Source organism: Camellia sinensis, chromosome 10, assembly GCF_055761805.1.
Source record: "Camellia sinensis isolate YWXY chromosome 10, ASM5576180v1, whole genome shotgun sequence".
Classification (NCBI taxonomy): domain Eukaryota; kingdom Viridiplantae; phylum Streptophyta; class Magnoliopsida; order Ericales; family Theaceae; genus Camellia; species Camellia sinensis.
The window spans coordinates 226,257-239,852 of record NC_138970.1 but is presented as its reverse complement, the minus strand read 5'-3'; the positions used below and the strand labels follow the sequence as shown (position 1 = coordinate 239,852).

General features: G+C 43.8%; 1 protein-coding gene across 1 annotated transcript in view; it reads right to left on the bottom strand.

Moving 5' to 3' along the window:
- Positions 1-10,479, bottom strand: part of LOC145801546 (DNA repair protein RAD51 homolog) — a 78,659-nt gene extending 68,180 nt beyond the window's left edge. The window contains exon 1 of the mRNA XM_082893328.1: positions 10,351-10,479. Within this exon, the coding sequence (XP_082749454.1) occupies positions 10,351-10,446 (96 nt within the window). The 5' untranslated portion in view covers positions 10,447-10,479. The remainder of the gene's footprint in view (positions 1-10,350) is intronic.
- Between the last annotated feature and the right edge of the window lie 3,117 nt (positions 10,480-13,596).

The window sequence follows — 13,596 nt, the reverse complement described above, 5'->3', positions numbered from 1 at the left end:
TCTTGGTCGATCGAAGGATCTGAAAGTAGACACGCCAGTGCTACCCCCATTTCAAGCTCGGTGCTCTCAGAATCCATTGCTTTACACTGCTCATCCTCAGTTGGTGGGTCTGTCTACGCTTCGGCAACGTCATCCCCAGGTAATTGTAAGTCGAAGAAGATTTCGAAACCAGGCACGCGCTTCCTCTCCGCGTTCAGCCATGGTTCTGGGAAGCCGCAGAATGGAAAGTCTTCCCCCTCCCGGACGAAGCGTCCGTTTAGGGTACCCCAGATGGGCCTATGCATTAACTCAAATGGCTTCCCAGCCTTCTTTGCTCTGGCTCTTCCGGCCATCTCTTTCCCCTTCCTCACCCAGTCCTCTTTGGTGGGCAGATAACCCAATCCAAAGGTGTGAGGGTTGTGTGGCACTTCGGCCAATGCCGCGACGCCTTTTCGGCCGCTTCTTCCTAATCCCATTCCGGGGATATGTTGCAGCTTGTTCATGAGGTAGACAGATTGAGCACTGACGTACATACCCTCATTCACAGCCATGACATTCTATACCACTCGAGCCTCAGCCAAAGTGAACCCCGATAAAAACACATCCTCCGTGCCGTGCTCGATCTCCAAGACAGGTGTGGACACTTCCGGCGGCGGATGGATTGATGAATTCCCAAAAACGATCGCTACCCCTTTCCCGTGGGGGTACTTTAGCATCTGATGTAGAGTGGAAGAGACTGCCTTGACCTGGTGCAACCACGGTCGCCCTAAAAGTAGGTTAAAGGTTGCGGGAACGTCCAAGATATGAAATTCAATGCTTTGTTGTCCTGAACCAACCTTGGTTTGAATTTTAACAGTCCCCATCACTTCTCTGCTGGTATTGTCGTATGCTCTGATCACTTGAGTAGTTGGGACGAAGTCCACGGGCTTTAACCCGATTGCATATGCCGTTCTGGTCGGGCAGACATTAATCGCAGACCCGGTATCAACAAGTACCACCGGTATCCACTTATCTCTACATTCCACAGAAATATAGAGAGGTTTGTTATGATTTGTGCCCTCAGGCGGTAGTTCCTTGTCCGAAAAGGTTAATGCCGGGGAACCTCCTCCCGGAAAAACCAGCCCAACCAGCTGTTCGGGCGTGGTATCTATGGAGAGTTTGGACTTGTCCATAGCAGACAGGAAAGCTTCCCTATGTACTCGTGATGCCATTAGCAGTCCCCAGATGGAGATGTCTGCTTGTATCTTTTTTAACTGTTTCAGCACAGCTTCCTCTTCAATCTGCTTCTCCTTCTGTTTCTCTGCTTCTCTATCCTTCCCGGATGCCTCGGGTTGGTCCAGGTGTGGGGGTTTGAAGTACCGCCCACTTCTCGTCATATGGTCAACCTCATCGAGGTACCAAGTGTCATCCGGTTGATTATTTCCCCAGTCTTCATCCGTGTGGGCAAGACATAAGTCATCGTCTTCCCACCACATTCCGTCGGCAGCCAACAGACACCTGTCTGGCTCCGGTTCAGTTGCACTCGCAGTACTCTCTGTCCACATGCTCGCAGCATTCTCTATCTTCGTGCACACAACACTTTCAGTCCCCTCAGGGCCCTTAGCTTTCCTAATTCTCTCGGCATCCTCAAACCTTTCTCGTTCCAGCTGCATCAGTACAGCTGGTTGTTCAACAATTCCCGTATCCATAATGCCCATGTCTCGAGCAGAATTCTTAGCACCGGCGCTCTCCGGTGATACAACTTGACTTCCGGCCATTCCGGCCACAGCTGATACTCCTGCCCCTGCCGGGCTCTGTTCTGGTTGGGCTTCCCCCACTTCATCTGGTTGACCCTCGAGCCATCCAGTGGCCTCCGCCGATTCCTCATAGTCGAACCAGTTGATTGCCGAATCCCCCGGTTCTTGGTCATCGAAAAATTGCAGGTTGGCGAAGTCCTCCTCTATAGCCGTCAGATCATCTGCCCCTAGCCCAGATCCATCCCCCCGGATCATGCACAGCTCTCCTGTCTCTGGCAATTCTATACTTAGCCCAATCCGGCTCGTTGATAGGATGTACTCGCTTGGATCATAGGCTCCCCCAGCAAAACTCTGTCCAGTCCCAGATTCAACAATCTCATTCTCTCCCGAAATCTGCCCTGCCCCATCTTCGACGGTCACAACCGTCGGTTCTGGTTGGGTTTTGGAGATGTCCACCATGCACAAGAAGTCAGTGCAATCGGGGAGGAACACCTTCGGCTTGGGTAGGTGGGATGGGGTGATATAGATACTGGGATCGTAAGATGCGACCCCAGTTTGGATAAAATTGATTCTGTTGGGAGGGGGAGCTTGGTTATGTGGTGGGAGAGGGTTGGTTGTGACATTGGGTTTATCGGGAGGCGCGATCACCTGTTTGTCGATAAGATCTTGGATCTCATGACGCAATCTGAAACAACGGTCGGTGTCGTGACTGTGTTGTTGGTGATACACGCAGTACTTTGCTGGGTCATGAGAGGGAGGGAGTGGATTCGGTAGTGGCTTCGGCTCCAGGGGTTTCAAAAGCTTTTTCCTGATCAATACCCCTAAAGCTTTGGACAGGGGCATATATAATGGGGTGAAGGTTCTTTGGCCTCGAGGTTGGAATCTGGTGGTTTGTGTGTTGCTTCCGGACGCGCCGGAGAAGGGTGTGGCAGCCATGGGCCTTGGAGGGGGAGGGGGAGTGGTGGTGACCATACTGACTTCCGAGGCTCTTGTATTTGCAGCGCCACTCGGGCCCGCATTGTTGTTACGGTTGAAAGTCCTCCTCGGTTGTTCCCTATCGTGGTCAAACAGACCTTGTTTCATTGCATCTTCGATTTGCACCCCCATCTCGTGTAAATCTGAGAAAGTAGGAAAGGGGATTACAATCATTCTCTGCATCAACTTTGGGTGGAGATTGCGCACAATCATCCGGATTTGGTCCTTATCCGTGGGCCTTAGAGTCATCATTGACGCCTTTGCCCTCCATCGGATTACAAAGTCCGAGAAAGTTTCCTTGGGCTCTTGCCTTGTCGTTTCAAGATCACGAGTTGTAATCTCGATCTGAGTGTTGTACGAATATTGCGCGACAAAGGTCTCAGCCATTTCATCCCAATTCTTCTTCACTTCATCCTCTAACTTTGCGTACCAGTGGGCGGCCGCACCCGACAGGGTTCGGCCGAATAATGAAAGCTTCTGTGGTCGCGTTAGGCCCATTGGCCGCAAGATGTCTGAGAACAGTCGGAGATGGACCATGGGGTCCCCGGACCCGTCAAAGCGGTCAATTTGAGGCATTTTGAACCTATCGGGCAATGTTACGGCCACGTCGGTATATCCGTCCTCGATATCGGGGATAGCCTTGACCCCTTGGGATTTCTTGAAGAGCTTCTCAAGTTTGCTCAATTTCAGAGCTGTATGATCAACCTCGAACTCGAAGGGAGAGTCCGGGTGATTGGGTGTATGGACCTTGGACAGTTGTGATGGAAGCGGGGGCGGAGCTGGCCTCGTTGGAAGATTCGTGTCCTCTTGTAAGTTTTGGAGATTTGGCACAGCATTCTGGGTGTTTGGCGGAGCGTTCTGAACAGTAGGTGTTTGCTCAGGTAATGGAGCCCCTGCCGGAGGAGGGACTTGTTGTGAAGTAGATGCCGCATTCTACTGTTGCAGTCTGGTGATTAGTTCGGCCTGTTGGGCCATGATCGCGGCCTGCTGTTTGGAGAACTCCGCTTGACGGGCGGCATTATCATGCATGTGTCTCATGCTCTCCTGCATCTGGCGCATTAGGGCCTCCATCCCTGATGTATTTTGCTGATCCATCTGTCTAACTGGTATGTCTATTTCTATAGCAGTAATTGAGGCCTCAGTCCTACAGTCCTCTGATGAAGTAACCCACTGCTCTGACAATCTCTGTTCTGACACACTGCGCTTTCTCGGCTTTCTTCTGGTAATGGGGGGTAGAGAACGGAACACTGGCTGTCCGTCGATTAGATACTCAGATCGATTGAGTCGACGACCTCGTGTCCAAAGTGCTTGGGGAATGCCTGCTGGGTTGGAAGCAATTGTGCTAGAACTGACCTAGCAAAAGATAAAGCGAAAAGGAAATAATAAACAGATAAACGGACAGCATAACAGCTTAAAATAAAATGCATGACACACAGCCTGGCATAACAACACACAGTCGATAAGCTGAATACACACTGTCCTCAAACACTGGTTATTATCCCTGAATCACTGTTCCCAAAAGTTGAATCTGATACCCGCAGATAACTGATTCTCAAATGCTGACTGATGCCCGCAGGCCTGATACCCACAATACTGAACTGACGCCCGCAGGCCTGATGCCCAAACTCATACACTGATACATGCATTCCTGTAGAGACGCACTCTAAAGCACATAACAGATAAGTGAGAGCCAAAACACCCCTATGTTGGGGTAGGGTTTCCCTGTCCTATTTTGTCAGGAGCTAGGGTTTCACTACGCACACAGCGGTTTCAAACAACCTATAAACGGGTAAGCAACCTGTCCTAGTTTGGAATGGTCACTATGGATCCGAATATGCACTAAGTCGAATGGTCAAAGAGGGTGCCCCGGTAAAACTGAGGTTTGTGTTCCCATATTGGCAGAGCCCACAACCGGTCAGCCTTATGGTCATGCCTTGACAAGACAAGCCTCCGGCAAACCGTTCAGGAATAGCAGATGGCAAACACGGTGTCCTAGGCGCACCAATGCAAATGCAATGCAAAGAAACACACAAGTGTAGTCAAAAACAGATATCATGAGTTCGAGTCAAGTTCTCTAAATCCCCAGCAGAGTCGCCAGAAACTGTAACAAGCCCGCGGGGGACCTCGCTACAGCTCGGACTCGATTCGTGTCACGGTTCTTAATCTGAACCAAAGAGTCCAAATCTGACAAATCGTTTTGAGAAAATAGATTTTTGAAAGAAGTGCCAAACATGGACTGCTTTGCAAGATACAGAGTCGCCACCTAAATATTTTATTTTTGGGAAATTTAGGAAACCCTGACTCGTTGCCTAAGGCCACGTGTCCGTCATCACCAAAGTTGCCTCGGCTCGGGAACTTGGGTACGATTGGGGAAGGTCACTTCGTGAGCACCCCCGCTCGCCTGATCAAAGATTGGCCTCTACTAACCATGATATCTATTTTTGAAAACTTTGTATGTCCTTATTCCGGTTATTAGCCTAGGTTACTATGTGATGCACACAGCATATAAGTATAGACTGGGTCGCCCGAATTGGAACAAAACATTTCATGTTTGTTTATTTGAAAGATGGTTTGCTACTCGCAAGTAGGCTTAAAATGCAGATTTTGCCACCCGCAGGTGGGCTTAGAAAAAGATGGTTTTGCCACTATCTAGTGGGCTTAAAACTCACAGTCAATGATTTGTTCCAATTTAAACAACCCAACCTTCACCCACAGACATTCAGGTAGTTATATCACATAAGCACATAGCCTCATGGTAAGCATGCTATTCATGGCAGTCACTCACACGCATGCAAGGATGCTAAAGCATAAAACTCACTGAGTACTCCAAGCCAAAATAGAAACTATATTAGAAATCATGCATGATCCTAAGTATACAGAAATGCCCAATGCAGCGCATGCAAAATGCAACTATAGCAGGCTCGGCTATTCTAAACATGGCATATGGAATGCTACAGCTAACACGTATTCAACTTTGAAATTGAAATACTATGCAGTTAGTATGGTGCGCCGAGCCCGGTGCATGCAAAACAGATGAATGAATGCAAACATGCTATCATACTGTATGCTAAATATGCCCTAATCTAACCATCATAAGCGGATAAATAAAAGGGAAGAAAGACGTGGGGTTGGAAGACATACATCACACTCACGCATACTTATTACAATTATGCCCTCGCACAGAGGGTCCGAACAAATATACAGTCCTGAATACAAGAATATTACAGTCCAAATAAATATTATAGTCCAAATAATATACAAATTCCTAATTAATTAATCAAATTAACTAAGAAAACTGTAAAATTGGCGTGCAAGCCAGGGACTGCCTTGCTTCTGATGAACGATGCATGTCTGGGTTGCCTTGCGCGGAAATCCACTGGGATGCCCCAATTAGCCTCTGTTTTGTGATTTTTCTTGAAAAGCGCGCCAAACTCCGGAAGTTTACTGATTCTTCATTTGCTGCAACAGAGAGTAGGAAAAGGGCATAGCAATGTATTTTCACAGATATATGCATGCCTCGATCCTCGTGCCACTAATCACGCATATCGATGCATGATGGCAGAGGAGTCGAAATGTGCAACTCAATATAGAATGAATGCACGTGTAAACACAACAAGAACCTAACTCCATCATGGATGATCCGGAGTGTCGGTGACTTGGAATTGAGATACGTTCCGTCACTCGGAGTACGAAACGCACCTCGTTTCCCGTGCCCGGGCTAACTCCTATCCCGAACACGATGTAATATGCATGAGATGCATGAAATGCAACTAAGATACAGCCTGACATGCACAATGCTATGAAAATGAGATGTCTCAAAATGCGTGCACACGGGCACGCAAATCGAGAAAATGACATACGCAATGTAAATGACATGGAAATGCGATATGGGCTTACACTAACATGAGAGAGCCTCAGCCACACTCACATACGAGGCCGATAGATGAAAATGAAGTGCCTCGAAATGCGTGCACACGGGCACGCAAACCGAGGCAATGGCATACGCAATGCAATATGGCTAAAATGGCATATAGAATGCAACATGGACTTACACTAACATGAGAGAGCCTCAGCCACACTCACATAAGAGGCCGATGGATGAAAATGAAGTGCCTCGAAACGCGTGCACACGGGCACGCAAATCGAGGCAATGGCATATGCAATGCGATAACATGGAAAATGATATGCAAACATGCTAATGGAATTTCTGCACTGAAATGTGGGGGAAAACAACCCCGAAATGAGGCGAAAGTACACCCGATACATGGAATCTCTCCCGAAATGCAAAATTAGGCACATAGAATGAACTACAGTTATACAAAGCATGCATAATTGGTACATGGAATGAAAAGAAAGAAGCAAGGCGGCCCCAAAATAAGCATTTTACCAGTACAAATCATGGCCAAACAGCAAGCAAAGATAGGGCAACAATGGCATGCAAAAATAGGGGCCAAGAGAGGGCAATGAAACAAGTGGTATATGTAAAACCCAAACTGAAAAATTCCCTTCTACAATACTGAAGAGGGACCAAAAATATGCACATTTACAGTTTATGACAGCCCCAAAATCAGTATACAAACATGCTAGAAATGCAATGCAAAATGAGGCTCAAAAGTGGCTATAACACAAAGTATACAAAATATTCATCAAACAGCTAAAGACCCTTAATGAAACATGAAGAATGGGCCAAAATAAGACTATTTTTAGTTCTGTAAAATGACTAAAAACCGAAGCACAATAGGCTGCCAAGATATGCAAGAAAAGGGGACCAAGGAGGGATACAACATGAAGTAGCATATGGAGGTCCCAAACTATGAAAGGCCCTTAATAAAAAATGAATAATGGACCAAAATAAGATTATTTTAAGTGCTGTAAAATGACCAAAAACCGAAGCATAATAGGCTGCCAAAACATGCAAGAAAAGGGGACCAAAGAGGGATATAACATGAAGTAGCATGTGGAGGTCCCAAACAGTGATGAGCCCTTCTTAAATGTTGAAGAGGGGCTCAAAATAAGACTATTTTTAGTTCTGTGAAATGCCCAAAAATGGAAGAATAATGGGCTGCCAAAGCATGCAAGAATGGGACTCAAAAGAGAGATATAACATGAAGTAGCATGTGGAAATCCCAAACAGTGTTGAGCCCTTCTTCAATGTTGAAGAGGGGCTCAAAATAAGCCTATTTTTAGTTCTGTAAAATGCCCAAAAATGGAAGCATAATAGGCTGCCAAAGCATGCAAGAAAATAGCATTCAAGGAAGATATTGAAGCAAGTGCAAGGTGGGGGGGCTCAAACAGGGTTGAGCCCTTAAGAAAAGGTGAAAAAGAGCTCAAAAGAAGGCCACTTTCAGTTAGGGCCGAAGCTCAAAATAGTAAGCATATATGGCTAAGAAATGTTGCAAAAATAAGCTCAAAAAGGGGGAAATGGTACTCACCCTTGAAGATAAGTCTTTTGTTGCTTCTTGGCTTTGAGAAATGGTGCCTCTTAGCTGCTGGAAAGCTTCCCAAGTTGCTGGAAATGGAGTGGTGGTGGTGGTTCTTGGTGGTGATGAAGAAATGGGGTAGAACTTAGGAGTTTTTGAGAAAATGAGAGAGATAGAGGGAGATTTGAATGCCTATGCTTGAAGCAATTTTTTCTAACCCCTAATACAAGTGTTGGAGGCTGGTTATAAGGACCAAGGAGAGGGGGAGCATGGAGAGAAAGGGTGGGGGAAAAGGACCAAGGCTTTTCCCCAAAAGGTGTCCCCCGGATTTAGATATTTCTGGGGGACAACAGCTATACAGCTGTAAAGTATACTTTGTGAGGATCATGATCGGCCACCTTTCAAAGCTGCAGGTGGCCGGCCGGCCACCTCCCCTAGCCGGCCGGCTAGGGGTCAAAAAGGTCAAGTTGATTTTCTGGCCGGCCACCACAAAAAGGTGTCCTCCCAGGTACCCTCATCACAACCCTGTTGTTCGAATTTGGAAACTTTAAAACAGGAGAGAGAATAGGCCATTTTTAGGAGGGGTTCAAAAGGGTCAGGTGAAATTTCTAGCTGGCCATATGATATTAGGATCCTCCCATGTGTGTACAACACAAATATGTGGTTTGGGGTTGAAGAAAGTGGCCTCAAGGTGTTCAACATTGGCTCGGAAGTGAGAAAAACGGGCGCCGGAGGGCGAAAATGGAATATAACTGGTTGCCAAGATAATTGCTGGCCTTCCACCCTCCAGTGACCTTCCTGGTGATAAAACAGAGGTACCTGCCAAAAATGAACGAAAATCAATGCAAAACGAATGCTCGGGGGCCAAAACACGCAGTTCGGGGTCCCGAGAAATGGGCTGTTAAGCACCGAAAGTGGCGTTCGGCCACGAAGTGGGTCTCTCAGACCTCAGTGTCCCTCAAAAGTGAGTAAATAAGATGTATGCCAAAATTTAGAGCAAATGGAGATGGTTAAGCGGTCTCGAACCGAGGCACACGGCCAACGGTCCCGAAAAACCGGAAATCGGGCTCCGAAATGGGCAAAATGGCCTACGGCCACCAAATGTAGCCCACGGCCACTGAGAGATGGTCTACGGGACCTCTCCCTCCCCTCAGGAAAAGAAACAGAGAAAACCGAGCCTGGTTCGCAAACCGAGGCAAAGCACAAAAGAGGGTTCAAAAGTCCGGAGGCAGGGTTCACAGCCGAGACTCTGGGACTTCTGAACGAGCATAATATGCAGTATCACCGAGCGCTCAACTGGTGACGTCTAAGTCTTAAGGTCGGTCAAAAATGGGGTGTCTACACTTTGATACACAACTGTACTCTGTACTCATACCCAAGTCCATGTAAGGGATTAGATTTGGATCAGGTATATGTAGGTGTTGTAAAAATGTACAGAGCAAAATAATGTAATAACCATTTTTTTTTTCTTTGTGGCTAAGCAAGCGTTTAGCGAATAAATTGTTGAGAGTCAATTCTTGATAACTGAACAATTGGTAGAAGACGTCTTAATGAGGTGGTTTTGTCCTTTTGATGTAGCTTGTTTGAGGGTATAAATATCTCTCTCTCTCTCCTTTTATTTTTTTTGAAAGGGAAACATTTGCTTTACTAGCTACCTCATTGGCAGTAAGAGACATGAAGGGGTCAAAGTTCCCACAAATACTGGAGCTTGCATTTGCCTATGGAGTTGTTGTAAGAACTTTGATCTTATGCAACATCCAACCCTATTTCCTAACGATTAAAATACAAACCCATTAGAAACCCACCCCAAAATGTCATTATACAGGGTGGCTAGCTTGAATGCTGAAATTAATAGGGTTTGTCAACAAAATACTGTTCACATTATGAGAATTACAGGAGTATTGGACTTGGAAAAAATTCATTCGCAATAGAGCAAAAAAAAAAAGAAAGTAATTTAGGGGTAGAGAGGTTAGCTAAAAACCTAGCCCTAGAAATGGAAAGAAGCAACAAATGTGAGTAAAACAGCATACAATAGGCAATAATTAAAGCCAATGCGAAAACCCATTTGTGGATCTTGACAAAGAATCTGATATATAGTACGAAAACAATAACTGAATACAAAAACAAAGAAAAACCCTTTATTCGTTTGGTTTTATTAGAGCAAAATGAATGATACCCATTTGGGCAAAAAATTGGGAAATGTAGAGGGCGGTGGTAGTTGAGAGAGGGTGTGGTGTTACCTGAAGGTGTTCAATAGGAAAAGGACCATGCTGTTGCATATCTTCCACTTGGTCGTGTTCTTGGCCCATCTTCTGGTTTCTTATTACTTGCTCCATGGCTGATCGATCAGTAAATCTCAGAGAGAGAGAGAGAGAGAGAGAGAGAGAGAGAGAGATGATACTAGAATTTTATGATGGAATTTTTGAACGCGTTTGCTCGGAGAGAGAGGCGCCAAAAACCAGCGGCAGTGGCTTACAGAGTAAGCTTTATACAGAAAGGAAAGGAGTTACATTACATTTACAATACAAACAATTTCAATCAGAAATACCCAACCCAAACCAACCCAACACCACTCCACTATTATATTGGTGAGCCGAACTCCAAGCCCAACAATCTCTGTAGGTCGTCCGCACTAAGGTGACCAGGTAATTGTCCGCATCCGAGCGACGTTCGAGCTGACCAGGTAATCGTCCGCACCAAGGTGCTCCAAAGCCTCCACTCTCTTCTTGTCGGAAGAACTAATGACAGTCATGTGATGGCCCATGGCTTTTGCTATCTTCACTCCCATGTGTCCAACCCCTCCAAGCCCCAATATTCCTCCTCTCATCCCACTCTCCTTCAGCCCAAAGTGAGTCAGTGGGCTGTACACTGTCACCCCGGCGCACAGTAGCGGCCGCCAGCTCCACCGCCATACCCTCTGGAATTTTCACCACAAACCTACCAAAAATTGGGGAAAAAACAAAGGTGAAATATAATTATAATCACTAATCCAAATTATTTGAAACATTTGGACTAAGGATTAGTTTGGTCAACTTCATTTGGCTTTTTTATTTTTCAACAATGATTCATACCACTAAAAAAAATACTACTAATAATATTAATGTATTAAGAATGGCAAAAAAAAAAAAAAAGAAAAGGCATAGGCAACGCCCACTGCACATCATTAGTGTTTCCCTAGTACTCACTTTTAGTTCTCTCAACCATTTTTCTTTATTTTTTTAGTTTGAGTTGATTTTTTTTTAATTATAAGCGAGTAAATTATGCCTGCAATACTGTAATTTATCATTTGTGTCAATTCATTTTCTCAAATTCAAATTGTATTAATTTTTTCATTTAAGTTTTCATATTACGTTAATTTGGTTTAATTAATAAATGCTAAGAAAAACAAAATAGGCTATTTTAGCCACAAAAAATAAAACATCACATCCAACCCATAATCATTACACTCTCCTTTCACAAAAAAAGTCAAAAAAAACCAAAAAGCCCTTCTCAAACTAAGCTTTTTAGCCCAGGGCTAAAATAGCCAAAAAAGTCAAAAAGCCAAAAAGCCAACCCACTTCCCAAACGAAGGCTTAGTGCTTGTTTGAGATGTGCTAAAATAACACATATTATTTTAACACATTATCTTATTTGAGTCACAATCATTTTATTTAGGTCACATCACTTCTTATTTGAGTCACATCACCTCTTTACCACATCACTTCAAACCCAACTCATATTTCATATTTTTTCATAAAAAGTCAAAAAGTATACTAATCTAACACTTTCCAAACAAGCCCTTAATCTTTCTTATCACATTTGATTTTATCAATTTCAAAATTTTAAAATTTTCTTAATGCAAAACAATTGTTATGGGTATTGTTAATATTAGTACATTTATGGAGCATCCCCGCAATCTCGTTTCATTTATTCTTGACATGGGATTCTATAGAATTTTACAAAACTCCTAAAGTTCTCATTTACATTGAATTGAAAGACAACAAAATTAAACTATAACATGTGCTCGATTTCGGTTCAGCAACTACAAAATTGGATGTTTCATTTTGGTGCTAAATTTCTTTTAACCTACCAAACTGAACCAAATTGTTTACACCTGTAGTGGTAGAAAGGGGAAGAAAAAAAAAAAATAGAAAGCCATTATGTTTTAAAATGGGTCTTTAATATAAAAACAATAGGGCCTTTCATTACCACCTTAACTATTGAAGTATTACACATAGCAAAAAAAAAAACTATAGGGCCTTTAGAAGAATGAGGCCTAAGGCAACTGTCTAAGTTTCTAAATTGTAATGTCGACCCTGAATCCTACCATTGTTGGTCACCACCATCATGGCCCCCTTCTCTAGCCCACACCACCGTTAAACTCCCAAATTTCGAAAGAATAAGAATAAGAATAAAAATAAGCAGAAGAAGAAGGAAGTGAGAGGGGGAAGGGCTAGGTTTTCAGATTTGAAGGATGAGGATGTAAGGCGATATGCAGTGGAGAGGAAAGAAGAAGAGGTGGTGAAGGGAAGAGACAACAAGAAGATGGTAGGGTGGTAGAAGAGATGATGATGGAAGAGAAAGGGTGAAAAGAGTGGCGAAAGAAATAGCCAACAAGAAGATGATGAGACAGAAGAAAGAAAGGAGTTGATGAGGAGATAGGAAGAGCAGGGGGTTATGCTAGCCCCAACAAAGGCGAAGGTACCAGGGAAGGAAAGGTTATGGGTTGCGATAGTTAGGGCTATGCAAAATACCTTTAAATTTGTTAAAATTGCATTAATTCGCACCAATTTATCCGCTAATCGCGAATTAAATTTTGAAATTTATAATCCGCCTTTGACATCACTCTACTCCGCTATAGTTAATACATATATTTTTTTTAACCTGTAATGAAATATTAAAGTAAAAATGAATGTGAGAGAGATTTAAGATGTGAAATTTGTTACAAATTAGTAGTTATATATATATAAAATATTATGTAAAATTAGTTTATGTTATATATATGGAAAATATTATGTAGGTTAGTGTTACATATTATGTAAATGTTTGATAATTATTAAGAATATCTTCAATTAACTAGCAAATTGAAATCACTTCAAACTGTCAAAACTACGGTTTGGTTATTTGTCAATCCGCCATTCATGGTTTGGTTTGTAATTTTACTCTCACACCGCCTGAATCGCACCACGCACACCCCTATATTAGGGAATTAGAGAGCACACAAGTGCACAACAACATCAACCTAATTCATTATACATAAACTCCAGAATCCACAAATACCATATCAAGACCAACATACATTATTTGGAACTCTTAGTCACTTAAAAGTGTAAGCATATAATTGGAGAGCCCATCTAATGTATATTAAGACTCATATCTTTTACTCTTTATCCGATGTGGAACTCATTCTTTACATATGCTCCAACAATCTCCCCCTCATGTGTGAACCAAACACTGGGCCTCTCTATGCTCCTCCTCAAGTCATGATCAGCAAGTTTATTGTAGAT